Source organism: Physeter macrocephalus, chromosome 20, assembly GCF_002837175.3.
Source record: "Physeter macrocephalus isolate SW-GA chromosome 20, ASM283717v5, whole genome shotgun sequence".
NCBI lineage: Eukaryota > Metazoa > Chordata > Mammalia > Artiodactyla > Physeteridae > Physeter > Physeter macrocephalus.
The window spans coordinates 54,802,915-54,826,210 of NC_041233.1; the positions used below are offsets into that span (position 1 = coordinate 54,802,915).

The following is a 23,296-nucleotide window of genomic DNA, read 5'->3' on the forward strand; positions in this document are numbered from 1 at the left end:
CGTCCGGAGCCTGTGCTCCGCAACGGGAGAGGCCACAGCAGTGAGAGGCCCGCGTTCGGCAGAAAAAAAAAAAAAAAAAAGAGTGTGAGTAAGTGTGAGATCGAGTGAGTGTGAGAGTGAGTGGATGAGTGTGAGTGTGTGCGGGTGAGGGCTGTGCACAGGAGGCTCGTCAGGTGGCTCTACCTGGGAGAGGACAAAGGGTGTGCTCTCTGAGTGGCCTCACACAGGGACCTCCTAAGACCCCGGGGACCCACAGGGGCTGGCGCATCATCTGTGGGGCCTGCAGCTGGCCTGAGGGATGCACGCCAGACTCCAGGGACCTGGCACGGGGGCAGAGCTGTGTCACTCTGCCTGGCCCTCCCGGCGGCGCGGAGGCCCCGTCCTGAGGAGGGGAAGGCCCTTTCCCAGCAGAGCGGAAGGCGGATCCAGGAGTCCCGCAGGCATCTCTGGGGTGGGGCTTGGGCTGAGGAGCCGCAGCTGGGGTCTGCACAGAGCTGCTTGGCTTGGGAGGGCGGCCCACGGGGCCCGCTGAGGAGCCTGATCTGGACAGAAGCGCGGGTGCCGACTCAGAGGGCCTGCGCCTGGGTCCAGCTCTGACTCCCGTTTGCTCTGGGCCTTGGCCGGTTCCTTATCCTCTTCACAGCCTCGGTTTCCTCATCTGAGAGTTGGGGGTAACAGCTGTGCCTCCTCCCTCCCAGCATCGCTGTGGGAACTGCAGGGGAAAACTCTGGGGCCCCGGGTCGGCACGCGGGGACTGTCCTCTGGCTGCTCTGCGCCACCCCGGGCCCCCGGGCCCTCGTCGCAATCCCCGGGGACCAGTTGTGTCTAGAGATTGAGATTTTTTTTTCCTTTCACGTGTCAGAAAGGTAACACAGTGCATACACCGTTTATTACATAACACCCCCATCAGGGACTGGGGCAGCACCGTGTAATCAAACACCTTAATATTTCTGCAGTGAAATATATGAATAGTCACACTAGGTGGGATAAATAAAGCCCATAAATAGCTCACGTCAGCTCAGGACAGGTTTTGCTATCAATTCACTTTCCCACGGACTTGAAAAAAGCACTTGAGGCTTTCAGAGCATTCTGGATTTCAGGACTGCGGAAAAGGGACTGTGGACTGAGACTGCCATCCTCATGGCTGTTCCCGAGGCAGTGGCAGCCTTGTCATCGCCTTCTGATGCCTGGGGGGCCTCCGAGGACGGCACTGCAGGCTTCCGGGTGCCCAGCTTTCACAACAGCGAGTGACCCTTGCCCTTCTCTGTCAAACCAGGGCCTCTTTAGACTGTACCTCCAGCTTGTCTAGTCCCACCTGAAATCCCGAGGTTAAACTCTACCAAAGCTTAGCCTAGGTGAGAAAGCAGCTGCCGGCAGCTGGGGCTCTGCAGAGCTCTGATGGGCACCTCTGCATTCAGTGGAAGAAATTTCTCAAGCCGCCGAGTTCCTGCCTCAGCTAGACAAGAGGAAAAAACGAGCCCAGGGTGACTCTATCCCCCTCTCTTTGCCTCATCACCCCCAATTCCTCCTGCTCACATTTCCCAACATTTCCTAAAGTGTGCTTTGTGGAACCCTGGTCTCTGCCAGCTGCCTGGAGAAAAGATTTCGTGATCGTCTGTGCTCAGGAAAGACCGCACCTTCTATCCACCCTTGGAGGTTCTCAGTGGACATCAGTCTATCAAAACTTTGAAAAGTCCTGCAATAAATTACGGGCTTAATTTGACTTAAGCCAGCTTGTCCCAAACATACTCGGCCATGGAACCCCTTTTGCAGCTCACCTGTCAGCATCCGGCAGAACTAGCCTTGTTCTTAGCAAACTGCTGCGCGGGGGTGTTGACTTCGGGCCACGTTCTGGGCTTTGTGGCCAGAGGGGTGAGGGCGCCACGTACCGTTAGCCTCTTCCCCCGTCCCAGCCTCCTGGCTTCTGAGCTGAGCAGGGACGCCCAGAAGAATAAACTAAGGTAGAATGTGCAACAGAGATGCACAGCCTTGTAGATCATAAACGGGAACGGCAAAATCAATGGCAGCCCTTCTGCAGGCAGAGGCCTGGAGGCCTGGGCGACAGGAGGGATGGGAGCCTGTGATTTAGGAAGAGCAAACGCTCTGGCAGCTGCAACCTGGGTAATTAGGTGTGTCAGGAAGACAGATAAACAGTGAGCTGTGTGGGTCGTTGGCACCGGCAATAAACACCCAGCACTGGCCCCTGGCCCATGTCAGTGTGTAATCCCACCTTCTGGCTCCTTGTAGCTGCACTCTGCCCTGGGGCCCCTCACTGAGTCGGGGGCAGCAGCTTGGGAAGAAGAGAGGCTGTTAGCTGTAGGAGAGAAGGGCTCTCCCGAGTCCCTGGAGGTGACCCCTACAGACCGGAGGCCTGGGAGAAACAGGGCGTTCAAGGGCAGGGTAGGGGGCTCTGGAGGTCATGGCCCCTCTGAGAGGCACATCTGAGGACTCCCATTCCCACCCAGACTTTGGCATGTTGGCATTAAGGGAGCCTTGAAGGTCTCAGAGCCCAGTGGAACCGGCAGTTGTTGCCAGGTAGCCAGTTGGGAAGGCCAAGTGGAGGAGGCTCAAGGGCCCACCACTCCCTGCTGGGTGCTGGGGGAGGCCTCATGGAAGTAGGAGTCTCAGTCCCTCACTCAGGGCACTTATAGTTCATTTGACAACAGGAGGGATAGGCAGAGGAGATGCCATGGGACTGCGGTAAAACTAATGCTACTTAACATTCCTACAGAGCTTTCTATGTGCCAGGCGCTTCACATACATTCACTCACTAACCCTCACCACAAGCCCACAAGGTAGGTACTATTTTCAGGACCAATTTACAGAGGAAGGACCTGAGGCACAAGAGGCAAGGGGACTTGCCTATGATCCCCCAACTAGCAGAGCCCCGCAGAGACAACAGGACAGTACATCCCGGAGATGCTGTGAAACCAGGCCACAGTGATCAGGGAGGGCTTCATGACAGAGGAGGCACCTGAACCGAAGCATCAGAGTAACAATAGCACGGCTCCAGCATGCAGAGCACTTCGCATAACCAGGCTCTGCATGAAGCACTTCTTGTTTTTTTTACAATCATCATCTTGCCTAAACCCCTCAGGCACCTTGAAAGGTGGTATAGCCCCATTTTACAGATGGAGAAATTGAGGGGGCAGAGAGGTTAAGTCAATCGCCCAAGAGCCAGTGAGTAGTGGAGACAGAGTCAAACCCAGGTCTTTCTGACTCCAAAGCCTGTGCTTCTGAGCACTCACTCCACTGCCCGTTAGGCAGAGAGGAGGGGCGGTGCTAAGGCCAGGTGGGGAAGCATCGGCAAAGGCACAGAGGGGACACTGAGTTTGTCTAGAGGGTAGGGTTTGTGCAGGTGCAGGAGGAGCAGCATGGCAGGCCAGGAGATAGCCACTAATCCAGCACTGAGGGTGAAGGGGCCATGGGTGGTTTCTGATCTGGGGAAGACAGTGTTTCTGGAAGATTCACCTGGCAGTGGAGTGAGGTGTGGGCTAACAGGGGAGAAAATGAAGTGGGGAGGCCGCTTCTGGAGTAGCTCAGGCATGATCCCGGGTGACGCTACAGGGAAAGTGGGGAAGAAGCGCTGGGTGCAGGAGGCTGGAGCAGGAGGGGCGGGAGGGCGCGGCTGGGTGTGGCGGATCAGAGCAAGTCCACAGTGCGGGGTTAGCGATGGAAGCAGGGACATCGGGCCAGCCGAGGGTGGGAGCAGGAGCTTGGCCTTTGAGGGGATCATAAGGTGGCCGAGAAGGCATGCCCAAGAGCTCTCTGGCCATGAGGGATAGCAGCTTGCAGAGCAGTGAGGCTGGAGCTGGGGTGGAAGGGAAAGACCAGTCTTTCTTCCTTCTCAGTCTTCCTTCTTCCATCCCAGGGAGAAGAGAGAAATCCGATGAGCCTCTGCTGAGTGCATCACCCACATTAGCTCAGTTGGTCCTCTCCATAGTCACGTCAGGAAGATAGATTCTTTGTTTTACAGAGAGAAATCGGGCTCAGAGGGTTAAACCGTTTACCTAATGCACAGCTGTTGTTAAGTGGCAATGCCGAGCCTCAAACTGGGGTCTGACTGCAAAGCCCCCCACCACATATTAAAGAGGTGGGCAGATTATGGAGAACAGTACGGAGATTCCTTAAAAAACTAAAAATAGAGCTACCATATGACCTAGCAATCCCACTCCTGGGCATATATCCAGACAAAACCATAATTCGAAAGGATGCATGCACTCTGATGTTCACTGCAGCACTGTTTACAAAAGCCAGGACATGGAAGCAACCTAAATGTCCACTGACAGAGGAATGGATAAAGAAGATGTAGTACATATATATAATGGAATATTACTCAGCCATAAAAAGGAATGAAATAATGCCATTTGCAGTGACATGGATGGACCTAGAGACTGTCATACAGAGTGAAGTAAGTCAGAAAGAGACAAATATCATATAATATCGCTTATATGTGGAATCTGGGAAAATGGCACAGCTGAACTTATTTGCAAAGCCGAAATAGAGTCACAGATGTAGAAAACAAACTTATGGTTACCAAAGGGGGAAGGGGGTGTGTGGGATGAATTGGGAGATTGGGATTGACATATATACACTACTATATATAAAATAGATAACTAATGAGAACCCACTATACAGCAGAGGGAACTCTACTCAATGCTCTGCGGTGACCTAAATGGGAAGGCAATCTAAAAAAGAGTGGATATATGTATATGTATAACTGATTCACTTTGCTGCACAGCAGAAACTAAAAATAAATAAATAAATAGCTGGGCGGGGGCTGGTGGAGGGCAGTCCTGGCTCCCGAGGAGCCTCATTTTTTGTTAGGACCGAGGAAATGGATTTCAGGGCTCCATACTCTTTATGATGCTGCTTTGACAGCCTCTTCCCATCCTTGCTTCTTCTGGGGCTACATGGGAACGAGGCACAGTGGGGATGGGGGCGGGGAGCCTGAGCAGGTTGTGTGCTCATCTCCCCAAATGGGATCATGCTGGCTGAGCTGAAAATCTGGGCCTTGTGTCCAAGGGAAACATGGCTGGGGATCAGGAGACCCTAGGATCCATTTTTAGGGCTTAGAGGATCCTAGGAAAAGAGGGTGGAGCCTCAGGGTTAGTGTATGTCAGGCTTTACCCAGGCACAGGAAGTCCTGGCCATCGTGGTAAAATGCAGATTCTGGTCTAGTCAGTCTGGGGTGGGGTCTGAGATTCTGCAAATTTATGAGCTTCCAGCTGTTGCCAGTGCTGGACTGCGAAAGCTGTTTGAGAAGCGAGGTGTAGAGCATCTGGGTGCAGCAGGAAGGGGCCTGAGTGAAGAGCTGTGGACAATGGGTGCACTCTCAAGGCAGACTCATTTGCTGTGGGGGGCAGAAGAGTCTGGAAGTGCAAGGCGCCCCCCATTTCCATTCTTCTCTCTGGCGCAGTGACTGAAGCCTCCTCTCTGAGAGGTTACAAAAGCCCTGCTGAAGGCCTAAGTATAATATGGAGCTCAGAAGCCATCTGAGAAAAGAGTCATAAATCCAAGTTCATAAAAGTAAAAATGTTCTGCACTGCAAAACCCACCATGAGCGAAGACAAAAGAAAAATGACAAGCAAGAGGAAACTATATGCAACTTGCATGGCAGACAGAGGGCTGGTTTCCCTAATTTATAAAGAGGTGTTACAAATCAGTACGAAGAAGGCTGATAATCAATAGAAAAAAGAGACTCAAATATAAAAAAATACGTTCAGCCTTGCTCATTTTAAGAAAAATGAAAACTACACTTAGATCCCAATTTTTTTCCTATCAGATTAGCAAATATTTTTTTAAATGATGACATGTATTGGTGAGACTATTGGGATGGGAAAGGCTCACAGGTATCAGGGCTGATAGGAGTGTAATTAGGACTGTTCCTTTGAAGGACATGCCATGCCTATCAAAACTACCCCTGTACATTCCTTTGATGCAGCAATTCCATTTCTATGAACTTAGCTTACAGACACACCTGGGATTGTGGAGAATGGCATGTTGTACAAGCTTATTCATTCAGTGGCACTGTTTGCAAGCAATCTAACTATTCATCAACAGAGGGCCAATTCAACAAATGGCAAATCTATACAATGGAATACTATACAGCCATAAAAAGAATGAGAAAGCTCTCTGTGTGCTGCTGTGAAATACTGTCCAAAGCCGATCGTTAAACCAAAAAGTAAGAGGCGGCACTGTGAACAGAGCGTGCTACTATTTGTGTAGAAAGGGAGGGAGGTATATGTAGACTGAAGATGGCGGATGGTCAGTGACCATTCTGCTGAACTGAATGAGTTAATAAATAAGGTAGGGTGTGGGGCTCACAGTCCACAGTGACCCATCAAGCACCACACTCCTGTTACCCCAGGCCAGGTCACGTGGGCAGAAGAGCTCAGGGCCAAGCCAAGCAGCGGCTGGAGTAGCCAGCACAGGAGCTCTGAGGGATGGGCTCTGCGCAGGAGCTGCAGGAGGCCCTGGGTTCCTGGATGTGGACGGGGTGTTGGAGCGGGCCTCTTGTCCGCCTTTGTCCTGCACACACTCCTACCTGTTTTTTTTTGTTGTTGTTGTTTTGTTTTTTTTGCAGTACGCGGGCCTCTCACTGTTGTGGCCTCTCCCGTTGCGGAGCACAGGCTCCGGACGCGCAGGCTCAGTGGCCATGGCTCACGGGCCCAGCTGCTCCGCGGCATGCGGGATCTTCCCAGACCGGGACACGAACCCGTGTCCCCAGCATCGTCAGGCGGACTCTCAACCACTGCGCCACCAGGGAAGCCCTCCTACCTGGTTTTTTACAGAGTAGTGTTGCCTGAAACACACTGGCTAGTACTCTTCCAGGTCAGTTAAGCTGTACGCTGCTTTCCTGGCCCAGGCCTCTTGGGGTTGTGGTCAGTCTTCCTCTGTTCCCTCCCTCTTACTACTTTCCAGTTCTTAACCCTTGAGCTGTGCCTTCCTGATACCCTCATCTGTATGGTGTCTTATTTACATGATGGTCCTTTTCTCTTTCTGCTCCAAGAGCCTCTCTTCAAGCGGCCGGGAGGGAGGCCTGTGGCTCCTCCATCCAGGACGTTTCTAAAGTCTCTGCCTTTCTTCAAGCCACAGAATTATAACAGCCGTTGCTTAGAGAGCATGGATTAGGTCCTAGACACCATAATAAGTACTTTTCATTCATTATCTCAGCTGTTCATTCAAATATATATATTAAATGTTTATGGGCTTCCCTGGTGGCGCAGTGGTTAAGACTCCACCTGCCAACGCAGGGGACACTGGTTCGAGCCCTGGTCTGGGAAGATCCCACATGTTGCGTAGCAACTAAGCCTGTGCGCCGCAACTACTGAGCCTGAGCTCTAGAGCCCGCGAGCCACAACTACTGAGCCTGCAAGCCACAACTACTGAAGCCCGTGTGCCTAGAGCCCATGCTCCGCAATAAGAGAAGCCACCGCAATGAGAAGCCCATGCACCGCAACGAAGAGTAGCCCCCGCTCGCTGCAACTAGAGAAAGCCCGCGCGCGGCAACGAAGACCCAACACAGCCAAAATAAATAAATAAATAAAATAAATTTAAAAAAATGTTTACTAAGTGACATAAGCATTTCTTTGGTCCTGGAGATACAACAGAAAACAAGACAGTTTCTGTCCCCATGGTGTTTAGCAGAAGAGTAGAAGAGATGAACAACAAACAAATATATAACATATTTTCAGACAGCAGTAAGTGCTCTGAAGAGAAATAAAGCAAGTTAAGGGCATAGGGAGTGATAGGGTACGGTCTTAAGGCTTTCAGGGAAGACCTCATCTGAGAAAGGGCCTGAATGAAGGGAAGGAGTGAGCCTTGAGAACAACGGTGGGAAAAGCATTTTAGGCGGAGGGAACAGCAAGTACAAAGGCCTCGGGTAGGAATGCGGCGAGCAAGAGGAAGAGTGGAGGAAACGGAGCCAGAAGGGCGACTGGCTCACAGCCGGAGGGGTGTGGCCGGTGACGGTAAAGACTTTGGATACAGTCTGTGGGGCTACTGGAGGGAGTTGAACTTATGAAATTGATATGGTTTTCCTGTACTACAGGTGAAGGGGTTGAGATCGAGAGAGGTCAAGCATCTTGCCCAAGGTCACCCAGTAGGTGAGGGGCACGTCCCAGGTTTGTACAGACTGACTCCCACGGGACACTGCCAGGATGCAGGACCCCAGTGCTGACATCCTAAAAGCCGGCTGAGGGACAGGGTGGGTCCGTCCTTCCAGAGGTCTCTCCAATGCTTGGGCACAGGCTAAAGGAGCCCCCAGTCATAAGCCACGGGCAAGCGTAGGCTGGCTGGGGCTCCTGGAGAGGATCGCCGGTTCCTCATTGTGGGCAGGGTGGCAATGGCTGAGCGTCATGCCAGCTGGACCCAGGGAAGTGCTGACCTGGCACAAATGGCTCCACACCCCACCCACTGTCGATGAATCAATCGAATCACTCAACTGAAAAATTAACTCAAACCCACAGACATCCCTCAAATCCACATAAGGTCACTGGGAGGTGCACGCCTGGGGCTGAGGCTGGGGGGCAGTGTCTCCCCTACCCCAGCTCTGGGGGCCGAGCGCCAGCCTCTCCCAGAGGAACCTTCCTGGGGGCTCCATTTGCCTGCCTCTTCTTGTCTTCCCTCTGTTGGCAAACCTTCTCTCAGGCCAAATGCTTGTGCCTTGTCTGTTCTTCCTGGACTTATTTATCAAGTTTTAATTGTACTCTTAGGATGTTCAAGTTCTGGCTGGGCCAGAGGGAGGCACAAAATAACCAATACATGGAATTTGCCCTTGAGGAATTTAGTGGCTAGGAGAGTGGAGTCAGATTCCTAGAGAAATATAAGACTGCACTGGAGAGACAGGGCAGGATTTTTGTCTGTTACATTCACTGGGGCATCATCAGTGCCTAGAATAGTGCCTGGCATACGGTAGGTGCTCAGTAAATACTTACCCAATGAGTGAATACATTAGTGAGTAAATGGGGTGATGGTTAGGCTGAGCACGGAACCAACATGACTCTGGGGTATTGCTGTCAACCTCGACTGCACGAGGGAATCACCTGGAAAGCTTTCCAATCTGATAACTGGGTCCCACCCCGAGAGGTTCCGATTGGACTGGACTGGGATGCTCCTTGGGAACTGGGCGCGTTAAAGCTCCTGAGGAGATTCTAGTGCGCAGCCTGGGCTAAGCACCGCTGCTCGAGGATTCACGATGAAACGCTCTAAGAGCGTGGGAGGGCTGCTGCTTCGAGACACCTGACGGTCGGGTCCCAGCCCCGATGCTCTGTGTTCAGTGAGTAGGAAGAGTCTGTCCCCTTCCTCTGGCATCGTGCCCACTCAGCCCACGTTAAACACCTCCTTCCACAGCGCTCCCCATTTCTGCGTCCCTCCAGCATCTTCCTGGGCACTCACTCCTTCCACAGCCGTCCCTTGCTGCTGCTTCCCTCCTGACCTTGCCCCACATTAAAGGTTGATCAGCCTATCAATTAATTGTGTCCTAATCCAATCTTGGCTTGGTTGGAGAGAGGGCAGTAAATCCAGCTGGGTAATCATGCCCTGATATTTGTGTAGGGATAATTACTATCTCTCAGGCCTCACTTGGTGGCAAGATGAGATGAAAACCCATAAAACACCACTTGGGGCTGTGGCTCATTGTTTCTCGGCTGCACAAAGCTGGCTGTCTGCCAGTCAGCTCCGCCTGCCCCTGCCCCTGGCACCAGCTCCAACCCCTTCCCTTGCCATTCATGCAAATGGCAGGGCTCAACAGCAGGGGCAGTCTGGGGCTGGATCCTGGGCCCAGGGTAAAGCCAGTGTGTGTGTGTGTGTGTGTGTGTGTGTGTGTGTGTGTGTGTCTATGGGAGCAGGGAAGGTGGTCCCCATAGCCAGGCGATCACCTGCCTCCAGGAGATTGGGAGGGTCCAGAATGGTGAATTCACAGGTCTGAACCACACGGTGTTGTTCAGACCAACCCAAGAGGCTGCTGCCATCTGGAAGAGTGCAGTCCATGTCCAACCTAGCCCCAAAGGGGCACTGGGCCCTGCATCCTTCAGGAGGAAGCCATGGCCTGGGACTTCCCTGCAGATGTTATGGCCCCATGGGAGCAGACTCCCACCTGCAACCCCAAGAACACAGTCTCCCAACTAATGAAACACTGAGCACCAACCATGAGCCTGGCTCTCCACTAGGCCCCGAGGGCATTGGATTGAGTAAGGCCATAGAGTGTGTTGATTAAAAGGATGGATCTGAATCCTGGGACTTACAAGTTGTGTGGCCTTGGGCAAGTCATATGACCTCATTGTGCCTCAGTTTCCTCAACTATAAAGTGGGCCACACCAGTACCTACCTAATTGAGCTATTGTGAGACTTAAATGAGATGATTAATACAAAGTGCTTAGATCCTGGCCCGGCACATAGTAGGTGCTACTTAAGTATTAGTTGTTATCATTACTCTTGCTATTATGTAGCCTTCTGGGCATCAGTTTCTCTCAGCCATTCCTTGGTGTGTAGGACCTCACTACTCAAAGTGTGGTCCCTGGACAAGCAGCAGCATCATAGCCTGAGAGCATGTCAGCAATGCAGGATCTCAGGGCCTAGCCAGGCCTGCTGAGTCAGAATCCGCATTTACAGGAGAGCCGAAGTGACTGGGATGGCACTCTGGGCTAGGACAGGCCCCAGATCTGTCTTCCACCAAGTTGTATCCCCAGCACCTACCGCCTCTGGTCTGGCATGCTGTAGGTGCTCTGCAGGAATGTGGGGTGAAAAAATGAGCTCAGCTGAAAGCTATGGGGGCCTTTGAAGGATTTCAAAGCATTTTAGAAAGTTCCCTGGAAGCAGCACGGAGGGCTAGGCCAGGGAGTCGTCTGCGGGCTATGGGCGTGAGAAGTGCTGAGTGGTTGAGCCACGAGGAGTCGGGGAGAAGGGAGGAGGGGTCAGTTAGGAGGACGGGGCTGCCGCTCGGACTGGGAGGCGAGGAGGACGTAAAGTCCGAGGGAGGGGACAGGTCTTCTGCCCAAGGCCTCCCTCTCCATGGGCTGGGAGGTGAGAAACAACTTCATGCATAAGAGAAGAACGGGTCCTCCTGGGGCTGTCTCTGTTGGGACGGAGTGAGGTCCTGGGGAAGCCAGTGACAGTAACCTAGTGCCAGGAGGAAGAAGGTGGGGGCCAGGGGGAGGCCCGAGGCCCCCAGCCCTTACCGGAGAAGGCATTATTGGTGTTGAGGAAGTAGATCTCCTCACGGCCATCCCCGTCGATGTCACAGGCTGTGACCCCGATGGCGTTGCCCTGCCGGTCCCGCAGCGCGTAGTAGGGGGAGCTGCGCTCGTCCACCGCGATGTTCACCAGCCGCTTCTGGGCCCGGTCGTACTTCAGAACCAGGTTGGGGCCATTGTACCTGGAGGAGGAAGGGGGAGGGGACTTTGGGGGGAGCAGCTGGGCCCGCCTGGCTCTATCCGACCAGAGCAGTGGGCTCAGAGTCTTCCCGGACAGGTCTATGTGCAGACAAATCAGCCCCAGAACGTTCCTGGGGAACCGCTGTATTCCTGGGGAACCCTTGGCAGCCTTGCCTTGGGGTCCCCGGGTATTTGACGAGTGTCCCTGAATCAGATGTGAACCGAAGCAAAGTGAGAGTCAACAGGTCCCACGTGGGATGCAGATAAGGAGCAGGGTGGCGGAGGGGGGTGGGCAGTCAGTGATAAGCCCCTTACCATAGGCTTTGCTGAAATAAACTCCCTGACATTTATCTTGCTCATTTCAATGTAAAAGGCACTTTCATATTTATGATCTCATTAATTTAAATTTAACAACAATCAAGTGAGGTAGGCATGGGAGTCTGCATTATTAACCCATTTTGCAGATGCGGCAACTGATGAACTTCATCAGGGAAAGTGAGGCTCAGAGAGGTTGAGTGCCCTTCTCAAGGTAACACAGCTAGTAAGCGTCAGGTGCTGGAACTCAAACCCAGGCCCTCTCTGCTAACCTAAGGGACCTGGAGTGAATTCTGGAAGCGCAGAAGGCTTTGTCATTGAGGTTTGGAATGACTCTCTCTTGACAGAAAGTCCCAGCATTTAAACAGTAGGATGAAACTGGCATCCCAGACAGGGGATTACAAATGCATCTAAAGTCATCAGGTGGACCTGCTGGATCGCTTTGTCCGAGGCACTGGAAGGAAAAGATTAAAGAGCTCCCCAGTCCTCATCTCTCTCTCGTCTGACTCTCCCGCAACCACGCGACCTCCCTGATGCATGCTCTTTCCTCAGGGACTTCGCACTTGCTGTTCCCTCCGCCCAGGATGCTTTTCCTCCAGGTACCCACATGGCTGTCTCCCGCCTTCATGTCCTTCAGGCCCTCACGCAATCTTCCCTTCTCTGAGAGGCCTGCCTGCCCACATTCCTGAAACCTGTAACCACTGTCACCGCGTACCCTCGCCCCTCACCCCTGCTCTCTTTCCCACGGCTTTTACCACCGGTTGACAGTTCTCTAGCTTCCAATTTAGCTCTTCCTTCTCTGTCTGATCCTGCTAGAATGTCAGCTCCACAAGGGCAGAACTTTTTGTCTGTTTTGTCCCCCAGGACCTAGCACGATGCCTGGCACACAATAGGTGCTCAGTAAATCCTTGCTGACTGATTGAATGCGTGGATCCTCAGAGCCCATGTCTGAGTCATAAGGGCTTAGGTGTCCTGTGGTCGATTTCTTCCCTTTGCCTTTCCATGTGGAGAAAGTGGTGTGTCCAAGGTCACCCCCAGGCAGCACAGCCAGGAATGTCTGGACTCCTCCCTCCTCCTGGAACACCTGTCAGGCTCTCCAAAGGAACCTGGCCAACCTCCATCCATTAGTCCCCGGGCTACTGCCTTTGTCTGAACCTGAGCGTGTACATCCCGAGTGAAGTTCAGCTGCCAGCCTCTGGACGGTCCCCAGCCGAAAACACTGTGGGGAGGGAGGAAAGAACTCTCCAAGGTCTTTGAGAGAAATCACTTCTTGCTTTCCTGAAACAGAACCAATTTGGCCCTTTGTCACCAAGATGCAGAGCCAGCGAGGTTTGGGGGATGCTGAGTGACTGGCCATGTGCCTTCTGGCATCCACCGTGTGCGAAAGGGGAGACGGAGCTTACTGGGGGCTGAGTCAGCACTCGGTAATGGGAGGTTGCGCCTCAGACACCTTGACAAAGAGTGTCTGAGGGCTGTGCGTCGAGGGCACGGCATGACCTATGGGACGTGTCTAGGCAGCAGAGATGGAACACTTGGGTTCCAGCACCGTCAGCAGCTGGCTCCAGCCCCCAGGGACAGGAAGTGCCTTGTGGGTGCTAAATACTTGGCCTCAAAGCCTCCGGGTCTTCTGTTTACTACCATTACTGCTTCTCACAAGACAGTACAGTTCTTGCTAAAAGTACTTTCCCATGCATTGCCTCACCTGAGCCCTAGTAATCCCAGAAAGAAGGTAGAGAAGGCATTTTTCTAGAAAAGGAAACAGAGGGTCAGAGAGGCCAAGTGAGCTGTCCTAAGTCACACAGCTCGTACATGGCAGCTCTAGGCTTCTAACTGTCTTCAGCTCCAACCCTGTGCTCCTTCCACACTGCCTATGATGCCAACTCTCTTTGTCCCCTGCATTTTTTTTTTCTGGTGGCCTCTCCCAAAGCAGCGACATGCCCAAGAACTTCATGTAAAGGGGAGATAATAACCCTACATTTCTATCGCACTTTACAGTTTATAAAACGCTTTCTCAGCCTTGATTTCATTTGCTTCTCTGCAGATCTTGACTCTTCCAGAGGTTAGTTTTGTGACCTTAGGCTGGTCAGTTCCCCTCTCTAGGTTCTGAGTTTCTCTTCGGCAAAACGAGAATTGGACTAGATCAGAGGGTCACAAAATGTGTGGACAAATGCGGTCTTGGGGACGGGCTTCTGGGCCCTCTCCTCTCAGTTTCATCCAGAGCATTTCTATGTTGATGCATTTTATTTTACGCATCACATTCCACAAAATGTTGTTTAAACAAGGGATTCCAGAGCCAGCGTTTAAAAGGCACTGGACTAGAAGCTGTGTGAGGGCACTTCTTGGTCTAATGCTCTTGAAATAGTGCCTTGAGTCTAACCCACCTCAGGAGATGGACAAAGCGGGCATGGCCCCCCTCCAGGCTATGGCTGAGGAGCCTCCACATGAAGTCCAGCACTGACACCCCTCCTTCGCACCCCCTGTCCCTTGGGTCTCCCCCAAGGAGAATGTCTTTACCACCCCCAGTGGGGGGAGAGGCCATGGCCTCTGCACCTATTGGAGGCCAGTCCTTTCACCCTGAATGGGGGGTGATGGGCGTGCACACAAGGTCCCTGCTCCCATGGTGGTGGCCCTGGGGGAGTGGATGGCCCTGGACCATCTCTTGTTTGAAGGACTTGGGGGTGCTAGTTCCAGGGTACTCCCTAAGGGGTAGAGGGGTAGGGGTACTAGGCTGGCTCAAATCCTCCATCTGTTACAGAATGAGCACGTGCCGCAGAGTCCTCCCAAGCCTACATGGCAGCCTGGGATGAATCCTGACACTCTGTCCCCTTGTGTACCCTCCCCCGCCAGGGCCTACAGACACAAAGCCAGACCAAGGGCTCCTAGGTAGGGGTTCCAGCAACATGGGGCGCAAGGCTGGGAGGTGGGACACGGAGTCGCCACTCCTTCCCCCCACCCAGGCTGCCCTTGGCTGGGTCTGCTGCACTGATATCCGAGCCTCTCACAATCTCCCCCCAGGACGGCCAGCCTTATCCCCTCCCCCTCTTCTCCATGGGGCTGATGCTCCAGTTGGTTCCATACCATCCCGCCCTACACTCCTCACACGAAGCCTGCCCCATCTGCCTGGGCTAGATGTGATCTTCTCTTCCCTGGACACCCACAGAGTTTTACACCTTGCTTATTAACAGGAGGCAGAGTTGTTTGTGTTCCAACATCACTTCCCCTCATTAAAACATATGCTTCTTGAGCCCAGGAAGCATGTGGATACATCTCTGTATTTGCTGTGCCTGGAGCCATGGTTGGCAGAGAGAAGATGCCCAGCAAGTGTCTGTCATAAAAGTGAGTGAGTGAGCAATAAAGGAAAATAATCATGGGTGGCATTCACAGAGCAGTCACCACGTTCTATGTACTTTACACCCACTACTTCATTTCACCCTCATGACAATCCTAGGATTTTACAGATGTGGAGACTGAGGTTCAGAGGTTAGCCACAGTCCCACCACGGTCCTTCTGGGGTGTCAGTTCCCACAAGTCGGGGGAGACGGATGTGAGGGACGCGGGATTTCACATTTCCTCTCTCTGACACCTGCCCGAGATTGCTGGGCACTTCTAGAAATTCAGGAGGCTCTGAAGCTCAATTAAACAGGCTTAGGAAGTGGACAGGGTCCTGTGTTCTTGAAAAGCAGCTGTGACTTCATAATATCAAAGGCCGGGCCAGCGGGCACAAGTGATTGGCTCAGTGGAAATTTAAAAATCTGCTTGCGAGACACCAGCAGGGCACAACCCATCCTTGTGTGAGCGCCGTCCAATTTTCGTGCTGGTCCACTGCTGTCGACAGGGAGGGGCCTTGGGGTCAGGCCGAGAAGAGCAGCCTGGGCGTGGGGTCCTGGGCCTGCCACTTCCTGGCTCTGACCTTGAGCTTGTCACTCAATTCCTCTAAGCTTCAGCTTCCTCAACTATAACTCTGTGAGGATAAGAGACAGTGTGTGTGATAACACTTGGTAAACTGTGAAGAGGCACACAATTATAAGTTCTCATCATTATTAAAAAAATAAAAGCCGAGGAACAATCTCTCACTCTCTAGAGTGATCACTTCGAGTTTCCAAACACACACTAATATTTCTCATCCCCAGACATCCCACCCGTGATCTCTCACCTTCTGCTGGGATATTTCTTCATTCCCCTTTGTCACTAAACTCAAAGAGTTGTCTTCACAAGCGCAGTGGCCTGGGCTCTCGGCCACTTGCCTCTTATAACACTCTGCTCTCTTGGCTCTGAGGATGCCATCTATAATGGCACTCTATAAATACTTGTAGAGTGAACGAAAGAGAAGGAGCCTCTGGGAGGTAGCGGATCATCACTGGGTGGCCGAGTAAAGTCATCTGAGCCACCAGTCTCTTGCTTGGTCTTTGATCCTCTACTTACATTAGTCCCCAAGTTATGTACAAACATGGTAATGACACCAGGAGGAGGCCAGGAGCTGATGTCCTGAGTAAGGGTGAGAGAGAGTAACAAGGTATTAGAGATAAAGACAAAGGACCAACCTTTCTCTCTGTTTAGAATTGTTGACCTACGTGAAAAAAAATCATTTAGGCAGTTACATAAAGGGGAAGCCAGATGAAGGGATGTAATGATTATTGGGTACCTACTATATATTAGATACGGTGCTATGTAGTTTACACATGATTTCTCACTGTACATAAATAGAAACTTTTCTGAAATTTGAAAAATATACTACTTTGAAAACTAGGAATAGGGAACTTTTTCATTAAAAAGGAAAATAATGAAAAATATATAGCTATTCAACATTATAATCAGGGGAGAGTTGCAGGGAGACGAGACAGATGCACGTATAAATCCGAATGCAAGAGAGAGACACACAAGAATATAGAAAAATGGAAACTGAGGGGCAGTGAAGCCCTGAGCATAGAGAGAAAAACACTGTAAACACAGATAAAGAGATTGGCCTGTACAGACACTGGGACACATAGAAGGGAGGATACACAGACCCAGAGAGAAAAATAGAGAGATCCCTGGAAAGATACAAAGTCGTGGAAATATCAACAGAGCTCTGAGATATTATCATAGAGAAACAACTCATCTTATGGCCTTTCTGGGCATTTCCTTCAAAGGTTTTTAAAGATGTGTGGCATTTTCAGAACTACAGGCGTAAGGGGCTATTTTATTCTTGGTTAGTTCAATACCCTTATTTTATAGATGAAGAAGTGAATTTCAGAGATGAGTGACTTTCTGAAAGTCAAACAGCTAATCATCAGACAAAACATATATTGAAAGACAAACTGATCCCTCAGGCTAAACCAGGGATCAGCAAAACCAAGACCTTTGGGCCAAGTCTGGCTTGCTGCCTATATTTGTAAATAAAGTTTTATTGGAACACAGACCTGCTCATTCATTTACATGTTTTCTGTGGCTGCTTTTCCTGTACAACAGAGCTAAGTAATTGCAACACAGACTGTATGGCCCCAAAGTTGAGAATATTTACCATTTGGTTCTTCACAGAAAAAGATTTTAAAGGCTTGTCAGCCTTATATTATGGGTATATTACAGGTTCTAAGTCATCGTTATCATAACAGAGCACAAAATTAAAATAAGCTTTAGTAAAAATTAATTTGAGCTCAGTACTTGGGAATACACAGTTTTCTGAAACAAGTATTTAGAGAGAGTATAAGTTGAATGGAAGAAAGGTGTTAGGTCTTAGAATAGAGATTGTGAGGCAAAATGATCTGCAGGGAAAAAAAGAGACTGAGAAGAGTTAAGTAATATGAGAACAGTGTTCTATACATGGGGTTTATCTAAGGTTAAGAAATGAGCCTGTGCCCTCTGAGTGAGTGAAGTGGTTATAGGGATATGGTAGCTGATCTCCAGAGATGGCTGCCATCATTTTCTTTCCTCTTTGTGTGGACGTGTTACTCCACCCATGAAGAGGGGGAATCCATTTTGCCTCCCTTGACTCAAGGCTGGCTTGGTGACTTGACTCGGTTGGCAGAATGTGGGCCGGTTCTGGCCCTAGCCTTAAAGAGGCCTACCAGCTTCCACGTTGTCTCTGGGGGAAGCCAGTCACCATGTAAGAAGTTTGGCCACCTTGAGACCACCATGCTCTGAGGAAGCCCAGTCTAGCCCCAGGGAGAGGCCATGTAGAAGAGCACCGAGGCACCAGAGAAATGAGCAAAGACTTCGTGGGCCTTCCAGCCCAGCCAAGCCGACAACAGAGTGCAGCTGAGTGAGTGATACCAGCTGATGTCACATGGGACAGAACACCCCTCCACCCCTGCCAGCTGACCCTGCCCAAATTCCTGACTCACAGAACTGTGAGAAAGGATAACTTGTTTTTAACTAGCTACATTTTTGGACAAGAAAGTAGATAACGATGACCTATCATTTCAGACCTAAGGGGAAGAAGAATTTATCTCTGGAAAATAGGAAAAAACATTACTCAGTAATCAGTAGGATTCTCTAAGATAGCTTTTTGATTCACAGTAGGCAGGTCTCCCCAGGGGAGGCCTGGATCTCTATTGGGTTGACACACGGATCTCAGAATATCTGAGGGTCTGTGCAGAGCCTAAGGGTGGAAGGGTAATGAGAAATACAGGGATTCCAGAAACCCCTGTTTTTCTACTCCTCCTTTGAATTCTTCTTTCCTTTCTAGCCACATCTGTTTCCCATTTTGAAAGCACAGCCCTGAACACGGATCATTTCTTTGGAACTGTGTGTAATGCTCTTTTTTCCTTTTTACGCATTTAATTCTTTGAAAGCCATTGAAGTTAAATAGGACCAGAAAACATATGGGAAGGCATTCCAACAGGAGACTCACAGATTGTATCCTAGAAGAGGACACATCCAGAGGCCAGGCGTTAGTTTAAAGGAAAGGAGACTGTTAATGGGAGGTTTCTAGCCATGATGAGAAATCTGGGGCTGGGGATTTTACAGGGGAGTGAATTGGATAAGTCTGGAAAGGGCATCCCAGAAAACAAACAAACCAACAAAAACATTTGATCCTGAACTAGGAGCTAACCAGGGTGGAAAAGACCCCACAAACGCAGTGCAAAGAATAAGAAGGTAACTTTAAGATGAAGGATAAAAACCTTTTGTCCTGAGGGATGGAAGGTTTTTCAAGAAAGGGATGTTTGGCCCCGAAAGGTCAGAATAATCTGCAGTGATGAGTGTCTCTGTTCTGTAAAAATTCCACGCAGACTGATTGATTTATGCCTTGTTCTAAAAAAGATCTGTGCTCAGCATGTGCTCTGTGCCCTTGGAATTTCTTATATTTTGATGAGCATGGAGGCAACCAGAGGCAGAGACTACTGTTTGCAGCTCTAGCCCCTCCATACCTAGGACGATGCCAGGAAAAGACAGGTCCTCAGTCATGGTGTTCATGTTGATGGTGATGATGATGGTGAAGACCATGAGTCCATCCCTCAAGGCATGTTTATCTCAAGAAAAGAGGAAGACAGGGAGGCAGGAATTGCATAAACTATCGAAGGAGGGATTCAGGTGACAGATGGAGGCTGGGTTAATCAGGATTCTTTGGTTGCAAGTGGCAAACACTCCACCTGAACTAATTGAAGAAAGTATTGGTTCAGGTGTCCAACCTGCCAGAAGAGCAAGGGGACAGTGAGGCCTTGGGGTGCCTGGAGCCAGGGTTCTGACCAGGAGGTCGTCAGGACTTCCACTCCCCTGGCTTCTCCCCTCTTTTCTGTTGGCCTCATCGTCTCACACCATGCTTCCTCACAAGGCCTGACCTGTGTACACTCTCAGCCTCACACCTCAGCCTCAGCACGGAGTGGAGAGGCTTGCTTTCCTCAGTTCCGATGTGAAAAACCCCAGGGAAGGGGCTTGATTAGCCCAGTTTTGGTCACACATCCATCCTGAGAGCCAGGAGCTGGAGCCTACGGTTGACAGCCTTCAACTAGGACCAATGCTCATGAGAGCAGCATCTCAGGAGCCACGTATTTGCAGGAGGAGAAGGGTCAGGAAGGAAGAGCAGTGTGTCTCTATAGAGACAGTCACTCATCTAGGTCTGTACTTCTGGAGACAGACTTGCCAGGACCTACTGATGGAAGGCAGAGATTCCCCGGCACCACCGAGTCCCTGTGTCCTCCAGATACATCTCAAGGTCCTGCCACTCCCCTCTAGGAGCCCCAGAAAGAGGTGTACACAGAAAGTGGAACGACTGTTTGACTCAGTATGTTCTGGAAACGGGTCCGGCTCTTGGCCTCCTCCTCAGGCCTCTGTTCCACGCAGCACTGCTGGCGGTGTGGGACAGGGAGGGCACTGAGACTTGGCAGTGACAGCCCAGCGTGGGGCGTGGCAGGACACAAGGGGAGTGCTGGCCCAACTCTGTGATCAGCTTGTGGGTTCAGGCAGATCCTGTTTAACTGCTGGGTCACAAAATACTTCAGACGTCTACTCAAACTTTCTCTCCTTAATGCTATAATTACCTAGAAGCTTTTAGATAAAAAGCTGTTGGTCTTTGTCTCTCTTTTGGTTAAGAAGATGGGCCAATTTGGGGCAGAATGGTGGGGTAAATAGCCCACAGATGTTTCACTCTTCTTTGAGGGTAAAAAAGATAAACCAATCATTCTCCAATGAGTTCATTTCCCCTTCTGGGATCCTATTTCCACGTTGGGCATATTGCATGGCACCTGGTGGAATTCTCTGCTTAGAGAGACTCCAACTTAATATGGCAAATAAGGAGTGGTCCCAACCCCAAGCTTTCAGAGGAGCACAGATCACTTCCGCTGGGATAGTCTTCATAAAGAAGGTTCATTTGATCTAGAACTTTAAGAATGTATAGGATTTTAATAGAACATATATGAGTTAGACATTTACAAAAGAAACAGTGTGAGCTATGAAGCAGATCAGAGAACAGAAAAATATGGTTAGGGAATAGAGGGTAGAGTAGCTGGATGACACAGAAACGTGTGTTGGACAATTGTGAAAAAGAGTAGAAGCAAACTGGAAAGTACATGGCAGCAAAGATAGTGGAGATGTGACATGTAAGCCATGAGTTTAGGTTTTATCTGGTAGGAAATGGGGAGCCGCTGAAGGATTCTGAACAGGGGGTTCCCATTACATCAAAGCACCGATTTGAAGAGCATCGTCTGGTGGCTGTGTGTGTGAAGGATCGGTCAGGGGAGAGAACTGTAACAATAGTGCAGAAGATGGAAATTCCCCTGAATTATGCCAAAAACTTCTTCTGAGCTAACTTGAGTGGGTTCTTGTTCCTTGCACACAAACGACTCCTAAGACAGAGCAGGGTCAAGAAGGCACAGAAATGGGGAAAGTGAGGGTTAAAAACAGAGGCATGGCCAACAGTGTTAAATGCTCTCAAGAGGTCAAAAAGGCCAAGGATTGGAGCTGGAAAGTGGATTTGGCAATCTGGAAGCTCCTGAGCTTCAAGGAAGCTGTTTATTACAGAGGAGAGAGGAGATAGATTGAGGACCTAGGATGCAGTCAACTCACTGAAGATGGAAGGGCTCAGGAAGGCCTAGGATATTGGCCAGAACACAGAGTGAAGGGATGGTATCACCAATCTCTGAGGCCTGTGCATGTCTGTGGGCAAAAGGAAAAGACCCAGGAGGGCAATGGATTTACAGGGACATGGGCAAGAAGCGTAGCAGGTGGAGGGGAACAGTCTTAAGTACCAGCAGATGGGTTAGGCCTGGAATTCAGAGAAGACAGAGGAAGCCTGGAAGGGTAAGAAGACAGGATGGGGTGGAAGAGAGCGACTAGAGAGTTGATGCCCAGAGACCTCGGTCTGCTCATGGGTGAATAAGAGGTGAGGTCCTTAGGTGAGGAGCCAGCACAAGGCCATTTTCCACAGTAAATGGGGCAGGCAGGGTGAGCCACCTCAGAGGGTGAAGTCGAACAACTTGAGGGGTGTTGAGAGGCAGAGAGCAGGCGCAGGACAGGATCTGTCTCTGAGGTTGCAGAGAAGACACACACAGCATCGGCAGTGGAGCAATCAAGGCAGGGAGGCGGGACAGGGTGCAAGGAGCTGGCCTGGGGAGAGGCACAGGCAGAGGTGGAGTACAGGTCAGGCTGGCTCAAGGTGGGGGCAGGTGAGGGCAGGCATTTGGAGTTTTGAATCCGGAATGGGGACTGCCTGCCTCCAGCCCTTTGGAGAGGCTGGGAAAAGGCAGTGGGAGGATCTGCTCTTGGGAGTGAGGTGGGTTCTGTGTGGGCAACACGGGAAGCAGAAAGCACACTGGACCTGAAGTTAGAACAGAAAGGCTGAGAGGCAGTACAGCACCGCGGTGAGAAGCTTGGACCACAAGCCAGACTGCCCGAGGGCAGGTCCCTGCTCGCAACTCTCCAGCTGTGTGGGCGTCCTTGAACCAGTCACCCAGCTGGTCCAGGCCTCAGCTTCCTGACACCAGCTCCCCTGCCACGAGTTGTGCCGAGGACGAACATAAAGCCTGCAAAGTAGTCAACACAGTGCTGAGTGTGGAGCAAATGCTCAATAAACCCTAGTTAGTAAGTCTGTCTTCTTCCATCTACACTTAGTGCCTGACACATAATGGGAACTCGATAAATATTTTTGAAAGAATGAATTATTATGATTATTACCTCTGTAGCCTTGAGCATAGAAGACTGTGAGCTCCAAGGAGTTCTAGACTGTATTTTATACTTCTAGCCTCCATCACAGTGTTTGATAAAGGAACCTGTTTACATACATTCCCGAGGATTCAGTTTCCTCATCTATAAAGTGGGGTTAATAATATTTGCTCTACCTCAAGGTCAGATGAGAGAATATGTGTAAACTATGACACAGCTGCAGGTTTTGCATGTGCGCGTACACACACATGCACACACACGCACGCACAGACGCACGCACACACACACGCTCACACATGCACGCGCACACGCACACACGCGCACACAATATATGGCTGTTGTCTGCGGCAGAGACAGCCTCCTGAGCCCCCCAGGAGCCCTCGTTCTTCTACCCTGTTCGACAGGAGCTGAATGATAGACCCATCGAGCCGCAGGAACGCCCCGTGAAATGGAGGTGACAGGAATTTGCTGAGGGTTTGGTTAGAGACAGCTATGGTTTTCTCCAGCAGGGAGGAAGTCCGGAGCTGGGCGCTGGACTGGATGCGAGGTGTGCAGGAGGCTGCCCTCAGTCAGCCTGGCCTGATGTCTGGGTTGGACAAGCAAGCAGACATAGGTCACCAGACACAGGTCACAGGCCCTGGTGAGGGCAGAGGACAGACAGGTCTTGGCTGGTGAAAGGCAGGGCTGTCATGTGAAGACAAGGACCAGTGGGGTCCTTTTGGTCACAGCTCATGGCGGGATGGAGACGGCCAGCTTCAACTTAGAAAAGGCCTGTCCTTCTAGCCCAGGGCTCTGTCCACCCAGAGTCCTGGTCCAGACTCTAGCTGGGTGCAGGCCCCTTTCCATGATGACGAGCTTCCCCCATGCCAACTATCTGCTTGGAATTGCGAATACAAGTCACTGCTGGAGCCCCGCACCCATGGCCGACAGGGTACAGGGGCCATACACGTTGTCCCCACTTTGCCTGCTGGGATCTCCGCTTGCTCTCTCCGGACCCTGCGGATGGTGTCGTTCTGCCTCCTGGCCTCCAT

General features: G+C 51.0%; 1 protein-coding gene across 1 annotated transcript in view; it reads right to left on the reverse strand.

Moving 5' to 3' along the window:
• Positions 1-23,296, reverse strand: part of LOC114484605 (cartilage acidic protein 1-like) — a 98,387-nt gene that overhangs the window by 3,955 nt on the left and 71,136 nt on the right. Inside the window, exon 3 of the mRNA XM_028481939.2 lies at positions 11,181-11,377. Within this exon, the coding sequence (XP_028337740.1) occupies positions 11,181-11,377 (197 nt within the window). The remainder of the gene's footprint in view (positions 1-11,180; positions 11,378-23,296) is intronic.